This window comes from Malaclemys terrapin, chromosome 7 (genome assembly GCF_027887155.1).
Source record: "Malaclemys terrapin pileata isolate rMalTer1 chromosome 7, rMalTer1.hap1, whole genome shotgun sequence".
Lineage (NCBI taxonomy): Eukaryota > Metazoa > Chordata > Testudines > Emydidae > Malaclemys > Malaclemys terrapin.
In genome coordinates this window covers 59,439,008-59,456,409 of record NC_071511.1, presented here as the reverse complement: position 1 = coordinate 59,456,409, position 17,402 = coordinate 59,439,008, and the positions used below count along the sequence as shown (strand labels likewise).

At 47.1% G+C, this 17,402-nt stretch overlaps 1 protein-coding gene across 1 annotated transcript in view; it reads left to right on the top strand.

The window, feature by feature from the left end:
- The window catches only part of ANTXRL (ANTXR like), an 80,469-nt gene extending 63,476 nt beyond the window's left edge, over positions 1-16,993 (top strand). Inside the window, exon 18 of the mRNA XM_054034478.1 lies at positions 11,726-16,993. Coding sequence (XP_053890453.1) covers positions 11,726-11,947 — 222 coding nt within the window. The 3' untranslated portion in view covers positions 11,948-16,993. The remainder of the gene's footprint in view (positions 1-11,725) is intronic.
- The last annotated feature ends 409 nt before the right edge of the window (positions 16,994-17,402 follow it).

The following is a 17,402-nucleotide window of genomic DNA, read 5'->3' as shown; positions in this document are numbered from 1 at the left end:
GGGGAAGGCAGGCTGCATCCACATTTGTCACTGTGGTGTGTGGCTACACACGGCAGTGAGTGGCTCTGCCAGGGGCAGGCAGCGGGGAATAGCTCAAAAATAGCATCGTAGCTGTGGGAGGCACTGCTTGGGCATGTACAGAGCCCATGTAGGATATTTGTCTTCGGATTCAGAGGCTTAGGGCACCCTACTCTCCTAGGCCGTGCCTCACCGTCTGCACTGCTAGCTGGGCCCAGCACAGCTATACTGTACGCACTACCCCAAAGCATGAGCCAGAAGGGAGGAACTTGTGGGTGAGGCGGTGTGCTTGGAGACCCCAGTTCAGTGCCTGGCTCAGCCACAGACTCCCTGTGTGACCTTCACTTCACGCCTCCATCCTCCCTTGCGGAACTGGGATAATAAAATATCCCCGGAGCGCCGAGAAGATCATCCCATTGAGAATGCTTGTGAGGCACTCGGTTACTTCGCAGAAGGGGCATGTAAACAGCGAGGAACCACGCTCTGTCTTTTTAAACCTCTGCTAGCGTAGTGATCTTTATAATACCCAATGGGCCTCACTATGAGGAGCCAGCAGACCAGACTCTGAATGCCCCCAAACAGCTGGGCTGTGGAGTAGGACGGTCCCTTATTAACTAGACCCCCCCCACACTTTAAAACGTCTGCTAGCATCGAGAACCCCCAGTAGCTCATTGGGTCCCAGCAGGCCTGCACTGCAACTGTACAATCTTATGCCTGCATTCTTTAGTGCAGCACACACGAGCAATAGTGGGTCTGATCCTGAGCCCATTGATATGAATAGAAAGACACTCCCACTCCGCACCACTTGACTACAGCGGGCTTTGGAGCGGGCCTATGAATCAAGACACTCTGGGGCCTGATTTTTAACAAAGCTAAACTCATAAATGCATGTGCATCTGCGCACCACATGCAAATTAGGTATTGGCACAGGCATATGGCCAGTTATGCATCTCACTGGTCACACAAAGTACCCAGCGCAGATGCATAGTCATAGTAATTGCACGTGCAAATTAGGTGCACAATTACACCTGCATTCATGTGCACACATTCCCAAATGCGAAAAAGACCCTCCGTTTAGAATGACAATCCCGCAGAAACGGAGTTCCGTTTACATCGGCAAGGCTAGCCTGTGGGTGTCTTTTTCAATACACTGCTGGGGGTGCAAGTCCCTAAAACTTGCCTGGCCAGTTTTGCATCCAGGCTCTGTAAAATTTATAGATTGGTGTGATCTGAGGTCATATCTATAGCCTGGGTTGGTGACAAATGCTGTCTGGTTTTTGTTTGCATTTCTGTGTTGCCTTCCAGTTGAGGCTTTCAAAGTGCAGCATGGCCTAGTGGCTAGAGCAGGGGAGTGGGACTTAGACAATCTGGGTTTTATTCCCTGTGGGGGAGACCTTGAGCCAATCACTTCACGACTCCGTGCCTCAGTTTCCCAGTATGTAAAATGGGGATAATGCTATCGACCTCCTTTGTGAAGCAGTTTGAGATCTACTGGTGAAAAGCTCTAGATAAGAGGTTTCTAACCATCAGAGCAGTGAAGTTCTGGAACATGTTTCCAAGGGAAGCAGTGGGGGCAAAAAACCTAATTTGTTTTAAGACAGCTTGATAAGTTTATGGAGGGGACAGTACAATGAGGTTGCCTACTATGGCACATGGCCCATCCATGAATGTTATTAGCAAATATCTCCAGTGGCCGGAGATGGGACACTACATGGGGAGGGCTCTGAGTGACAACAGAGAATTCTTTCCCAGGTGTCTGGCCAGTGAGTCTGGCCCACATGCTCCAGGTCTAACTGATTGGCATACAGTATTTGGGATCAGGAAGGAATTTCCCCCCAGGTCAGATTGGCAGAGACACTGGGGGCTTTTCGCCTTCCTCTGCAGCACGGGGCACGTGACACTTGTTGGTATGAACTAGAGTAAATGGTGGATTCTCTGTCACTGGAAGTCTTTAAGTCATGATTTGAGATCTTCAGTAACTCAGCCAGAGGTTAGGGGTCTGTTACAGGTGTGGTGGGTGAGGTTCTGGGGCCTGTGATGTGCAGGAGGTCAGATGATGAGTCTAGAGAAACTGGGCCTGAATCTCCAAATGATACTTAGCTGAACCTGGACCCAGTTTTATTTATTTAGTTAGTTGAACTCTTCCTGGCTGTTTTGCTGCTTTACTTTCCTGTTGATCTCCGTTGGCCAAGGAACTTCCCGCTGGGCCTGATCCTCAGTCACTGAAGGCAGCATTGGGCTCTGTGTTTTCAGAATCCTGTTTGATGGTGTGAGGCACAAGGAGGAAATTGACTGCTCCTTTGATGTTAGTAAATGGAGCAGCAGCACGTGACCTCATCAGCAGGGCTCCATGAGCAGCAAATGGGGAAGCCAAGTTGTTCTTTAGGTTCTGTGGAGTGGGCCTCAGGCGAGCTGGATCCAGTTTCTAGCATTGAAACAGCCCTCGGGCCAGTCAATTTTCTCTCTCTGTAGACGGGAGCTAATTCTTCCCCCACCCTTTGTCTCTTTAGGTCCTGACTCGGGAAAGCACGTAAGCATGTGCTACCCAGAACAGGGATGCTTTCCTGAACTGGCGCCTTAATTATAAGGCAGGACAGTCTCTTACTATCTAGGGCGTGTCTAGACTAGGACGATTGGGTGTATTTTGAAATGTGTTAGCCAGAGCCCTGCTCTCAGTTGTGGCAAATAGGTGCAGCTGTAATGTAGATGACCAATAATAATGTGTTGGGTGGAAATGCTCACATTCCCTTACAGATCGCCTGCGAGCTGGTAGGCACTGGACATTCACCATCTTTCATTTTTCTATTTGAATCTACCTTAGGTGCTTCTATGGTTTCCCTCTACTGTAGTATCTGAGCTCCTCGTAATCTTTAAGGTACTTATCCTCACAGCACCCTTCTGAGATCGGGACCTGCCGTTATCCCTGCTTGTGTTCTGTGAAACCAGCTCCGTTCATTTAGGAAGAGGCCCAAGATGAGAACAAACAGTTAAGAAAGGAGTGAAATGGATTTATTTTTCAAATGGGGGCGGGGGGCAGCGCAGGATCACATCTTCCTTGTTAGATATCAGCACCTACTTTAGCGTTGATGTTTAAAATTACCTCATTCCAGTCCACTTCTGTTTATCATACCATTTCATAATTGGCAGATTGCAATGGCTGGGAGCCACCTCCCCGACCATCAGAAAATCATTATCCAGGAGAAAATACTTCTTATGTTAGGAAGTATTTAAAACACCCAACCTCTGGGTGGACAGGGTTAAAAAACCCCAAACCATTTGTGGTGATTATTTTTAATGCTCCAAGTTGAGACATAAAAACTGAAAATGCAAAAAAAATTATTAAAAGCGCAATCAGCAACCAAGTTGCAGCTATTTTAAACCTCTCGCATTTCCCTTTATGTTTGATAAGCCTTTCTGTCCTTTAAACACAGAATCAAAGCCCCAGCCGTGAATGTAGCAGTTTTCTTTAGTAAGAGTTATTCCAATCCAGGCGTACTTGGTTGAAGTGACAAGGAGTTTCACTGCTCCACTAATTTCTAACCCTAACGCTACGGGGCAATCAGTGCAATTGCAGGGACAGCGGAGAGGGTTTTAATGAGCCGTGGCGTGTTCAGCCCACAGTCAGCATGAAGCGATGCAGTGCAAGGAAGCTTTTGGCAAACACTGATTCGCATAGATTGTGGTTCCTTGAAACCGCACGCTATCGGCCCGATCCTGACACCATGCCTAGGCAATGTGAACAGCAGATGTTCAGCACCTCTTTGGATCAGCTCCTTCCTTGTAAAATGATTATACCCAAAACGATTTTGGTATCTGATCCAAGAATTAATCAATTTAAAGCAACCCATTCATCTCAGTGGACTTTGGATCAGGCTCCGATTGTATATTTTTATTTGAATTTTTAGGGAGCAAGGTTCAGATGCTGCCAGCTGGAGGGTTCTTGTTCCCTTAAATCACTGTTCACTAAAGTTTCCCAAGAATTAACTTCTTAACATTAACTTAGGACCCACAAAGGTCAAATGGCTGAGACCTCCCATTGATTTCATTGGGCTTTGAATTTGGGCTTCTGTTCCGTTAAATTGATTCTGTGAATCAGCTTATGCATCCAGTCTCAAATATCTCATGCTTTGTAAGTTGATGTGTTCATTTTATTTTTAACAGTTACCTGTTCTCTTTTTCTTTGGGGTTGGTAGATAATATTGAGTCACCGTTTGTGTTCTTTTGACCTGCCTATTTGTGCTTTCAAACACAAATATCAATGCCATTTTATTTGTTAAAAAGCAGTTTATAGAAAGTAAAGATGAATGTAGACATGCTGTGCATATAAAATAAATGTACCCTCGGTAAAAACCCATTGACATCAATGAAGATAAAATAGTGATGAATTTGGCCCATTTATTTATAGAGACCCAAATGAAATTACATTATTCTCAGTTATTAATTTCTTAAAAGTAGCATTTTGGTTGTTTTTTTAATTATATTTATACAGATTATACAGATATACCAACAGATTGTTTTATTCTAGAGTGACTAAACTTTAAAGGGATGTTTTCAATTTAAATTTTACCCTAAAATTCAAGGGCAAAACAAGATTTTATAAAGTCTATGCCCCTCAGAAATGTTCTCAGGGCTTAAAACAAAAATTCTGGTGGAAACAACTAAAACAAATGAGTATTCCCTTCCCCAAAGTCAAAATTGCATACTAAGAATCTTTAAGTGAAATTGACTATAAATAAAAATTAAACTGACTTTCTTTGCTTTTCATTCTGCAAACTGAGAGAAATGCAAGAAGTATACAAAATGACAAATGGAGTAGACTTTTAAACTTCCTCTTTTAATAATCAAAGATGTTGTTCGTACCATAGGGAAAGGCATTTGTTTGAGTACAAAGCATGATTTTTAAGTTGTTCGTGTCCCTTTAAATTGTGCTTCCCGTTTTCTTGAAGACTTGTTGAGTAGCAGATGAAAGAAGCAAACAGTGGGAATCTAAACACTCAGTACTATGCTGAGAATGACCAAGAAACACATCTTAGTGGCTTTCAAAAGCTTTTCCCCCCCGATAACCACAAACAAAAAACACGTCCTAGGTGGTCAAAGAGGCAAAGCAATTTAATTACACATGTGATTGTTACACTGGGATAAAAGCTGCTTTGAATTGCCCTGATTGATATGGCTAGAGTCAAAACGAGGGCAGATCCTGCAGCTTCAGTATTTGTACCTTTGAAAAGCCAATTTGGCGAACAGCGTAACAAGAGACTAACAAGTGGATGGACATATGGGAAGGCAAAATAATAGTGTATTATAAATACTGTGTAGATGTGAACTGAAGTAAGGGCATAACTCCATATGGCATATTGCTGATCTTCAGTTGGTCCATGAATGACAATAAGATTTACGGGTCAGCCCATCTGAGCAATTTCATGCCAGCAGTGAGGGTGGAACAAGATAGAACTGGATTTATTCAGATCACCTGCTTCTTAGAAAACAATAAAGCAGCTACCAACAGCTGTCAAAGTTGGGATCATTGTGGCATTACCACAGTTGACAGCTCTGATACCTTCCCTTAAAAGATTTAATGCTGCCATACTTAAGGGGAAAATAATACCAATTCCACCACTGGCGTGATTGCGGCTGTCAATCCCTATTAATCAATCCCGTTGATCACACTACCTTGAGTATAGGTGTGTGTGGGTAGAAACCTGAGGAAAGAATGCAAAAGCTGTATTTAATTTAATCTGTGTTCAAATGCACTTTGCAAGCTGTTGGGGCGGGGGGGGGGGAAATACTTAAATCAAATGTAGGGTATGAAAAAACCCTATAATTTCTGTCTCATAATAAATGGGCTTTTTGTTACTTAATGTGTATACTAACCCTGGGCTGATATAGGACCATGTAACAAACACAAGGCCCTCCAGTCCTTACTCACATGCACAATCCTTGCCCACAGAAGTAACCCTTTTGGCACCGCTTGTTTGATTACGGCTTGCAGGATGTGGCCCATAGCTTATTGCGAGGCTGAATTCCTCAGCACCAGTAAAGAACTTTGAGATCTTAGGAAGGTGCAAAGCATGATTGATCAGTAGTGATTATTTGCTCCTCTTAGTCTCTCTGTAATCCTAATGCAAGGCATCAATTTAGCTTTGATTTATCAATGGCTGCTGCAGGTGCTCGGAAGAATTTGCTTTAGTATTAACCAATTGTTGTTGCCATGAGATCGGAGGCATGCACCGATAATCTATTGTGAGGAAATGTCACAATATATTCATCGATCATCCCAATTGCTCTCTGTCAAACTCCAAACCCAACAGTATTTTTCATGACACAATGCGATGCGTGGCCTTTAAATTACCCAGCTGTCTGACAAATCCAAGAGTGTGGCAGAACCTGGCAGCAGTTTGACGTCGCGTATCACTTTAACTGAAGTGAAAGTAATGCAAACAGATTTCTGGGCTCCCCTTTGATTATACACTATGAATACCTTTGAGACTGATGTTTGGGGGTGAGGAAGGGCACGGGGCAGGGAAGACTTGTAGGCAAAAATACTAATGTGTGTTTGTGGCTTTGCATTTACAGAGGGGAAGGGTTTTTTTATTTAATTTTGTATCTGACTTTTGAGTAAACAGACTTCACTCACAAAGTGATGCTTCTAAACCCTCTTTTTTCCTTTTTTTTTTTTGAACTCCTGGCAAATGCACGACATTGTAAATGCAAGGGCAAAAGCATTTGTGTACTGAAGTGGATTTGTGGGGCATGCTGCATGGCTGTAGATTTTGGTGGCTTTATCAGGCATCATTTACTAATCTAGCAGGGAGCAGATTTTGAATATAAAGTAAATCAGTGGAAAAGAAGACATGTGGCCCCTAGAGACAAAGAAGGATGATGCAATGGTTTGGGTGCTAAACCTGAGACTCGGAAGACCTGGGTTCTATTTCCTGATCTGCTACAGGCTCCCTGTTTGACCTTGGGCTTGTCCTCACTGAAGAGTAAAGCCAGGCTCTTTGCTGGGTGTTGCTCCTGTCCGTCTAGAGCAGTGGTTCCCAAACTGGGGTTCGCAGAACGTTACAGGGGGTTCACCAGAAAATTTTTGCTAATGGCGGACAGAGGTCCCCGGCCATTGGAGATAGCAGGTGGGACCCGGTTGCAGGGGAGACACCCCGAGCCTCAGGGAGAGCGGGGCCGGGCAGTTGGGGTTGGCAGCCCAAGTCCCGGCAGTCAGCGTGGGAGCTGGCAGCCCGAACCCCAGCACTCCACGTGGGGCTGGCAGCCCAAGCCCCAGGGAGAGTGGGGCCGGGCAGTTGGGGCCGGCAGCCTGAGCTCTGCCCCCGTCAGCGAGGGAGCCGGCAGCCCAAATCCCAGCGCTCTGCGGGGGGCTGGCAGCCCAAGCCCAGGGAGAGTGGGGCCGGGCAGTTGGGGCTGGCAGCCTGAGCCCCGCCCCCATCAGCAGGGGAGCCGGTAGCCCGAACCCCAGCCCGAGCCCCAGGAAGAGCGGGGCATCACACTGAGGAAATTTAAACTTAAATCCCTGAAAATATTCATTTTTAGGAGGGGGTTCACGAGATTTCACAATTTAGTGAAAGGGGTTCATGGGCTGTTAAAGTTTGGGAACCACTGGGCTATAAAGTAAAGCCTGAGTATTGCTTTCACCTGGCCACTTTGCAGTGAGGATGCAGGCTAATCCACTCAGTGCTGATAGCCCTTCAGTGCCTTCCCACAATTCCCCTGGGTGCCCACAAGGGCAGGAAAGTTCTCCCACAATTCCCTGGGAAAGAATCACAGAGCGGCTCAGCTCAGGGCAACGCAAACAACTGAAGTCCTAGCACCTCCTCTGGGTGAGCACAGCACTAGCGTGGCTGCTCGTCCCCAGGCAGGACCACCCAGGGTACAGATCCCCTCTGTTAACTCTGCAGCGCAGACATAGCTTTAGTCTCTCTGTGCCTCAGTTCCCCATCTATACAATGGGCATAATATTCCCACTCTGCCTCATGGGGTTCACAAGGATAAACACAGTGATGATTGTGAGGTGCACTATAGCAATGGGTCCCCGGACAGAGAACTGTATGTATATACATTTAAACATATCTGCCAAGTCTTGTGCAGCTCCGGGTGTGATATTCAGATATTTAATTAACTAATTGGCATAGAACCCTAAACTTCAGCTTCAAGCACTGGAGGCTTTAGTACCGGTGAAAGGCATTGGTCCTTTGTCTATCTACAGGATAGCAGCCAGGCAGGCTTCCCACATGTGCTGCTCTCAGCCCTGGTCTGGGAGTAGGGGTTTGTCTAAAGATAACAGGTTCAGATCAGTCTCCACAGCCCATTCAGGGCTTGGCCTCTCTATTCCCTCGGCCACTTAATGCAAAGCCTGGTGTTGAGTTTGTGACAAGGGAGACAACTGAGACCTGCCAAACTCAACTCATGCAGGGGCTACCTGGAGTCCATCAGAGGGGAGCAACTTTTAATCACTGTTGAGCTGGGCTGGATTAACAGGGCTCGGAATCTCATTAGCAAAGCCTGGAGCCAGGTAGGCAAGTGTAACATTGCCCCATTTGGGTCACCAGCAGGGATTGAGCCTGGGAACGTACACACCTCCAATGTAGTTATACCATAGGGTTACCATATTTCAACAATCAAAAAAGAGGAGGGGGGGAGAGCCCCGCCCCCATCCACTCCCTCCCACTTTCCACCCCCTGACTGCCCCACTCAGAACCCCCAACCCCTGCCCTGCTCCTTGTCCCCTGACTGCCCCCTCCTGGGACCCCTGTCCCTAACTGCCCCCCAGGACCCTACTCCCTACCTAAGCCTCCCTGCTCCTTGTCCCCTGACTGCCCTCTCCTGAGACCCCCCCCACCTTAACTGCCCCCCTAGGACCCTACCCCCAGCTGTCCCCTGGCTGCCCCAACCCTTATCCACACCCCCACCCCCTGACAGACCCCCAGGACTCCCACGCCCCATCCAACCACTCCCTTCCCCCTGAGAGACCCCCCCCAGAACTCCCGACCCATTCAACCCTCCCCCTGCTCCCTGACTGTCCCCCAGGATTCCCCTTACCATGCCCATGCCACTCGAGCCGCTGGCTCCACCTGGAGCCGAACCAAACAGGCTGCTGCGCTGCCGAGCGCACAGCCCCTCCTTCGCAGAGTGCTGAGACAGCAGGAGATGGGGAGCGGGGGAGGGGCTCCGGCTGCTGGAGGCCAATGGGAGTGGCTCAATCAGGCCCAGCCGCCCTATCAGCCGCGCCACACTCTGCATGGGGAACGGAGGGGGGAAAAATCCCAGACCTTTCTACCTTATTACCAATTCCTCACGGATGGCTATTTAAAGACGAAAAAGCCGGACATGTCCGGGGAAATACGGACAGATGGTAACCCTATTATACCCTATCTCTGCGGTCCATGCTTGAGTTCCATCTGGGCTCTCATGGGTGATTTCAAAACCCCTCCAGCAACATAGTCGTGCAGATCACTTCTCGAACAGCCGGGCAGTGGGCGGAGCCTGCCAGGTTGAATGTTCTGAGGCCTAGAGCTGGGCGGGAAATGGGTTTCCCATCCCACGAACATTGCTGAGATTTCAAAAAACAAATTCCTGTGCTGCAGCGGGATGGAACCGAGACCTTTTCTGCAAGGGGACTCACATGGGAGACCTGGAGTCAAGCCTTTCCAAATCAGACAGCTTTTGGGGTATGAACCTGGGTCTTCCACATCAAATCCTCTGTTGGATCCTGAGTCACCTACATCCCAGCTGAGTGTCCTGACTGTTGGCTACTTGGAGATGGGGCTGGCTTCTCATACTCATGGGCAGTGTCAATCCTGAATTTTCAGAGAGCCATCATATCTAGCCTTTTGTTTGATGGTGAGGGGCCTGACTCACTCTCAAAAGCACAGACTCTTGCCAGGTTTAAAGCAACAACTTTGCTGCAAAACTCTCCCTCCCTCTCCCCAAAACCAGGAGGATGCAAGGCCAGATCCGCAGCTGCTGAGTTTAGCATTGGGACATTGGGAATCTGCAAAGGATGTAATGAGTTTCCCCCAAGCAGCGGCAGGGGGTAGGATGGGGAGCTATGCAAGACTTGGCAGCTGCGAAGCTGGGCATGTCGGGAGGTAGGGGAGCGGCTGGTGTGTGTCTGGGATTGCTGGGTGGGCTCTGGTGCTGGCAGGGTGCTTCTTTCCCTCTTCCTCTCTGGAGCTTGGCTGAAGGGAGCCTGACAGAGCTCTGCTTTGGCTGGGGAAAGCCCTGTTGAAAATGTGTGTAGCCCTTAAAGAAGCAGGACATCCTTCAACATTTCTTTCTGTTTCCTCTTTGTTTCCCCACCCACTACAGTGTTGAAATGCCACCTAGGCAGCTCCCGACAGCCCAGCCCACGCAATAGGCCACACCCATTTCAAAATCCCCTGAATCGGGAAACACGTTACGCTATCACATGACTTGCTGGTGTTCTCGGTGTGGGACCGGAGGGCTAAGGACCCTAGGCCATGTCCTGCATAACCCTACCAGCAGGGCTACAGTGAGCATCACAAAGTTGGGCCTCGTTTCCATGTAAACCATCCGCAGACCCTGCCTTAAGGCGGCTGGTTTGAGGTCCAAGAACTGCGTTGTTTTTGAATGCTAGTGTGTGTGATGTGCATGCACCCCATAGGGGTACTTTGCCTTACCCTGGGCACCCTCAGGGGTGGCTCCAGGCACCAGCGCAGCAAGCGCGTGCCTTGAGCGACAAGCCGTGGGGGCGGCCTGCCGGTTGCTGTGAGGGCGGCAGTCAGGCTGCCTTCAGCAGCATGCCTGTGGGAGGTCCGCTGGTCCCGCGGCTTTGGTGGTAATTCGACAGCGGGGACGCTGAACGCACGGCACTGGCGGACCTCCTGCAGGCATGCCGCCGAATCCGCATGACCAGCGGACCGCCGAAAGCTGCCTGACTGCCATGCTTGGGACAGCAAAAACCATAGAGTCGCCCCTGCTGGGCCTTGTCCAAAGCAGGACTTGGACTAGTTTTGGGGCAAGGTATGTTGCCTTCTCCCAGGTCAGGGCCATTGTGCTTTCTCCAGCAGTCTCTCATACGCACAGAAGACAGGGTGATGTTAGTGTAGAGCTAAATGGAGAAGCAAAGCAAGATGTGGGACTCCTCTTCATTGAGCGTACATTGACTTGTCCTGTATATATCACCAGTCCTTAGACACAGTGACGTCTAGTGGTTAGAGCAGAAGCCTGGGAGTCATGAAACATGTGTTCTACTCCCACTTCTGCCCCCCGGCTCATTGCTCTGCTTTAGACAGGTCTGCCCCCGCTCTGTGCCGTCATTTTCCCAGCTGTCAAATGGTGATACCTGCGGGAGAAGCTTTGAGATCTGTGGCTGACAAGGTGCAGTGGAAGTTCAAAGTACTGTAGCATGACTGTGATAGAGCCACCCACTCAGAGATCCCTTTTCCAAACACCTCTGAGAGACTTCAGCGCAGTAGCTGAATTTCAGAGTGGGCCTTTTTCTCACTAAGAGGCTTAAGCAAAACCTGTGTCAGAACCCCCCCGTGTTTGATAAAGCGAAGGTCTGAACTTTGCTGGTGGGGACCCAATGAATGTCCCGTGGATGAAGATCTATAGGTATTTCCATAGCAAAAAACAGCGTTACAGCACTGCTGTCTCCGATCCCATTGGCACTGGGCTTGCTAGCTGCTGCAAAACACATGTAGGTTTTACAAATAACGATTTTTCTTTTAACCAGGGACGATGCATAAACTTCACCCGGGTGAAATCAGATGGAAGCACAACCCCATACCGCCCGCCGCCGAAGCACGACGCCACCCCCCTCAACAACACTCCGAGAAGCACCTCGCCTTCAGCCTCTCTGCAGCCTCCTTCCAGGCAGCCGCCTCCTGGACCACCCCCATCCCGAGTGCCCCCGGGACCTCCTCCGGCGCGCCCGCCCCCACAACCCCTGGCTTAGAGTGCGGCAAAAACCAAGATTGCTCTCTGCTGAGCATGGCATATTTATTGAGGCTTGGTTTACAGTCGAAAGATAGCGAAATTTGTTGCTGGTCAGCAAAAAAAAAAAAAAAATTGCCAAGTGTCAGTTTTACTGTATAAATATATTTATGCCACACGTGCTGAGTAAACATTCAGTGGATAATTCTGGAGCTACTGGATGTAGAACAAAACCGAAACAGTAGCAGTGTTTATATAGATATATATATACACACACACATTCTTTGGATTTATCCACACATGACGTTTGTATGACATTATATGTCCTATCATACATGAAAACCCAAGCCAGATACACATGCATCAGTCAGTCGAAAGGTGCCACCTGCAAATGAGTTGGGTAAACGTAGGGAATTGAAAGTTGCTCTTCTCCCCACAAACACAACGTGAACAGGGAGCTGTGATTACAAGGGAGCATTCTCCTTGGTTTGTTCTGCAAGGGGAATTTCCCTGGGTAATGATAACGGAGCAAGGTGAGCTATTCACCATGCAGTTCCAGTGATTTAGGGTGTGGAATCTGCCCTGTGGTTTTTTTTCCCCCCGAGAAGCTCATTTTTTAAACCAAAATCTTTGATTTAACTAGATTTGGCCTTTGTTCTTAATTTCATCAGACACAGCCCGTAAAGGTTAATTTGGGGTTCTGAAAACCTCAGACTGGGGCAGATCTTTCCAAAGTTCAGGAGAATGTGGAAAAAAGTTTCTAGGTTTTTTGCATTTTTTAATTTTCATTTATATAAAAAGGCCTCCCACATGGAACAGAAGTATATGTCCCTTATATGTGACTGCTACTGTATATAAGTAGCATGTCTGATACATCAGACATACGTGGGAACACACAGGGACTGATGCCACATCTGCTTCCCATAGACTTCACTGCTAGCAGGAGTGAAGGATTGAGCTCTTTTGTGATTCAGATGAAAACACATCTGAATCCTTTTATATATCAGAGACCCCCAGGCCCTCAATATGGAACATTACTATCTATCTGTGTGTATAAAACACACAGAATCTGATCTGTCAGCATGGGCTTTCCTTTTGGTTTTTATTCATCCCAAACCTGTGGGACTCCTAAACATTGATGAGCCTCAGTTGTGTCTGACACTAAGCAGAGACACAAGCGCATGCACGTAGGTGGGGAATATCTGACGTGGGATTACGGGGTGCCTCATGACTGGGGCTAAAGCCTGAGTGGTTTGTACCCAGCTCATCCCTAGTGAAGCAAAATAACTCATGGACTTACATTGCTCGCCCCATCCTATATTATACTGCATCAGAAAGGGTGTCTTCAGATCCACATGTAAATGGTATTACTGAAGTCGTAGAGAGGATGACCATGTTGCATCTTAGAATCGTAGGGCTGGAAGGGCCCTTGAGAGATCATCTAATCCAGTTCCCTGCACTCATGGCAGGACTAAGTATTGTGTCTTATTGGCATGGTCTATCTATTTCTGTGGGGGAGCAGATACAACCTGGCACCTGTTCTTGGCCATATAATCCCAAGAGGAAACTGTAGTAATGCCTTGCATTTACTCTCACTTTATGGCATCTGCACTCCTGGTGCGCCTTAGGGTAGATGAGAATCAGGCTTGTTTTTTCCAGTGGAAACGCCCAGTTGCAGAACCCAATAACTAGCTCTCACCATTCTATGCTGATCATCGTTACAGGCTGTGTGTACAGAACAAGAGATAATAAAGGGCCCAACAAGGCCTAATTGGTAAAGACACGCAGCGCTATGGCATGCTATTGGGTCATAAACTCAGCTCACAGGAATCAGCATAACTCCACTGTGAAGTCAGAGGACACCCATTTACACCAGCTGCGGATCTGGTCCCATTGACTACACTGGAATTGCTCCTGGGTTAGACCTGAGACAGCAAAGCACTGAAGAATGTGGTTAACTTTAGGTCTATGATTAAATTCCATTGAAGTCAATAGGATTATTTGCATGCTCAAATTGGGGCCTCACACTGCACTGAGAGGAAAATCAGGTACATTACTTATAGCTTGGTCCAGTCCTACCTTCCTTACTCCACATGAGTGCGGTCTGCCGGGTTGGCCCATACGTGGCAGAGACAGAGGGAATGGCTTGTGGTGGGTTAACATCTCCTATCTGGATTACTCCCCCTCCATTTAAAGCTTTGCTTTGAGAGCAGCACTCCCACATCTGCAGCCAGTGTGACGTCTAATTAGTCAGCAGTTGTTCGTTCTCACTGCTTTAAGTTGAAAGGCAAAAATAATGTGTCTTATTCTCCATTTCAGTTATGGCGAAACTCCACTGTCTTCAGTGAAGGGGACTGGATGAGCCGGGGGAGAGTGGGAATGGGCTGCCAACTTTTCCATGGCAAGACCATCCATTTAGCCCAGACTGGTAGTGACTGGATGTTGGTATTGCCTGATATCTCTTTGGAGGAGCCTCTGTGAAATGAGTTTGCTGGGTCTCAGCCCAGCCCCTAGCGGACAGGTGTCTACATCACAATAAGCAGTTGGCATTAACCACCCCTCTGGTTGGCAATCTCAGCGGAGGCCGATAATTGAAATGACAAAGGATACTGAACATCCCTCCCAGCCTCAAGCGCTGTCATTGAGATCTGGCACATTGGTGGCGAAGCTTGTGCGGCTACTGCCTGTGCATATAGAAAGGACATTAGGGTTGTCAGACCTTTCACCAACACTTAATTCACCACCAGTGGGGATTGAGGTACTATGGAGACCCACAGTGCTGGGAGCAGATAACAAGCAGGGAAAATTAACTTATAAAAATTGGTTCTATTTATAAAGTTTTTCTTGTTGGGCCAGGACTACTGTTAGCCAGTGAGAAAAGCAGCCAAATTCTGTCATCACTTACTTCTGTGTAAATCCAGAGTAGCTCCAATGACTTTTATGGGGTCACTGCAGATGTACACCCAGTGTAAATGCCAGCGGAGTTTGGCCCAGGGATCTGTGTTACATATGCCAATGCCTAAAGGTTTTTCACAAGCTATTCAAACAGCTGACTCATCTGCAGATTGACAGGTATAACAATACTTTTACCTTTGCAAAAATGTGTCCAGTCTTGGCTGTGCAAGGAATCTATCTTCAATAAACTCATGTGCACAGCCGGGATTGCAGTTGTCTGGGATTCCAGATGATGAGGTCCATTCGCAGTGCTAAATTCACTGCTGCATTACTCAAGCTTTACACTGCTCTGACTGCATCTCCTCTAAAACTACCACAGCATACACCCTGGAGGAGGGCAAAGTGTTTCCGTGAGTATCTATAGCTAGAGAGTTAAATTCCCAGGAAATCAGCTTTTGGTTTGTATTGCAAACCTGCCCCGGCAGTGTCTGCAACCCACGCCCTACAGCATTGTGTGAGAGCTGGACAGGGAAATTGGTGAGAAGCAAAAGTGAAACTGACCAGTGTATTTTCATTGTTCAAGCTGAATGCAGCACTAAATGTAAACCTACGGCACTGGCTGCAGAAAGGACATTTGGACTTGTACAAATCTTTTCCATTTCGATTATTTCAGGAGTTACAATAACACAGGTGAAGCAATTTGGCTTTTTTGTAGTCTATTGGGTCAGAGCCTCGGCTGATTTAAATTGGCATTGTTCCATGGACTTCAATGGAGCTATGCCACTTTGCACCAGCTGAGGATCTGGCCCAGGCTTTTTAACCTGATGGTGTCCCTTTCCCTGGCCTGACAGTTGAATATGCTATTGTTATTTTCATCTGTATGTTTGGCCAATTGTGATTACAGTGCTCCATAGCAAACACTGTAAGGAAGTGTTTCAAAGGGAACCATTCGCCAGTACCTTGGAGCCTCCCGTCTCATTTTTACCTGTGCACCGTGAGTGTCTAATGCTTTCCCTGGCATGATTGGAGAATCTGGATTTGGGAGCATCTGGCACACACTTAACACTGGTGTAAACAGTAATGCAAAATGCAAAGCAGTGGAGAATCAGACTCCAAGTGATCAGGATTCATCCAAGACCACCGTGGTTTAGCCTATTAGGGGCTGTGTACCAACCTCAGTTCATGATGCATCAAGATCAAGGCTGTGGGTCAAACAGTCCTAAATCTAAAAAGGTCAGCTCCTCTTATTAGTGAGTGAGCTCAGTGATGGATTGAGTCATGAACTGTACCAATTCAGATGCACATGCACCTGTTGTTCTCTAAGCCTTTATATTCTCTTATTATGGCTTTTGTCAATGTGATCGGCACCATCCTTTGACTTTTTCATTTAAAAAAAGCATTTTCCCGAGAAAACAGCCCAGCTTCTGTAAATATAGAGAGTTTAACACAGAGGAGACAGGACACTTCTGAACTTTACTGCTGGACAGTTAGAGTAATTTATTAAAAGGGTCTTAAGGTGAATAAATACAGGTGGCCCAGGATGCTATGCATGGGAGTGTGATAATACGGTATGGTATTCTTAAATTGTTCTCTGTAGCTTTGGGAAACGGGAATTATTGGGTACATTTGCCTAGTACATTTAGACATTTGTTACTGATCTGATGCTTTTGAGTAATGCAAAATGTAGGAAAACCAGGAGATTTCTAACGTTTAACAATGCTTGAACAGATATGTAGATAATGATAGATTTACATTTTGGGGAAGAGAGAAATTGCTTGGTTTATAAGGGAAAACAATGTACTGTACAAATATTTTCTAGAAAGATGTACGCGCTCAGAAGTAGTGGGGATGTGGGCTGACATGACAGCCATAAAACGTTGGGGACAGAGGAAGTTGATGGAACGTGTTGGATTTCTTATTGCTAAAGTTTAAAGGGGTTCTTCATGGGGGTTTGTTGCCGGTACATGTGGTACAACTTTCTGTAACTAACATGCTGCTTCCATGTTATAATTGTATAACCTTTATGCATTTTGTGCGCCTGCTCCATTTCTCTGAAAAACCCTGCGACAATAATATCTACATGCAAATGTGGGAAATGTAGCCAAAATCTCATAATCCAACGTAATGTAGTCTTAATGGATTTTAAATCAGCAATAAAAGTGCTTAACGATTACACATTAGAGCGAATGATTTCACTCCAAGGGACGTTTTATGTGTCCGCAAGATTATCTGACCCTTTAATATACTGTTCCTCAGTAGTTCACTCATGTTGTGGGTAGAGCAAGGAACTGGGAGTCAGGACTCCTGAGTGCTAGCTGGTGCTCTGCTGCTGTGCAAAGGAGTGTCCTGTCTCTGAAGGGACGGCCAGGTGCTCACAACCACAACAGGAGATTCCCTGCGTCACCCTAGGACTGACTTATTTAAACCAAACCAGGGAGCTATAAACTATCCAGGTTGTCAGGTGTGTGTGATCTCCCTCTCCCTGACTACAGGAGACTAACCTGAGCAAGCAGAGACTTTCTCTGAGGACTTGGGCAAGGAGCTTTGAACCTGAGGCCTCCGAGCTGTGATTACAAATGCTC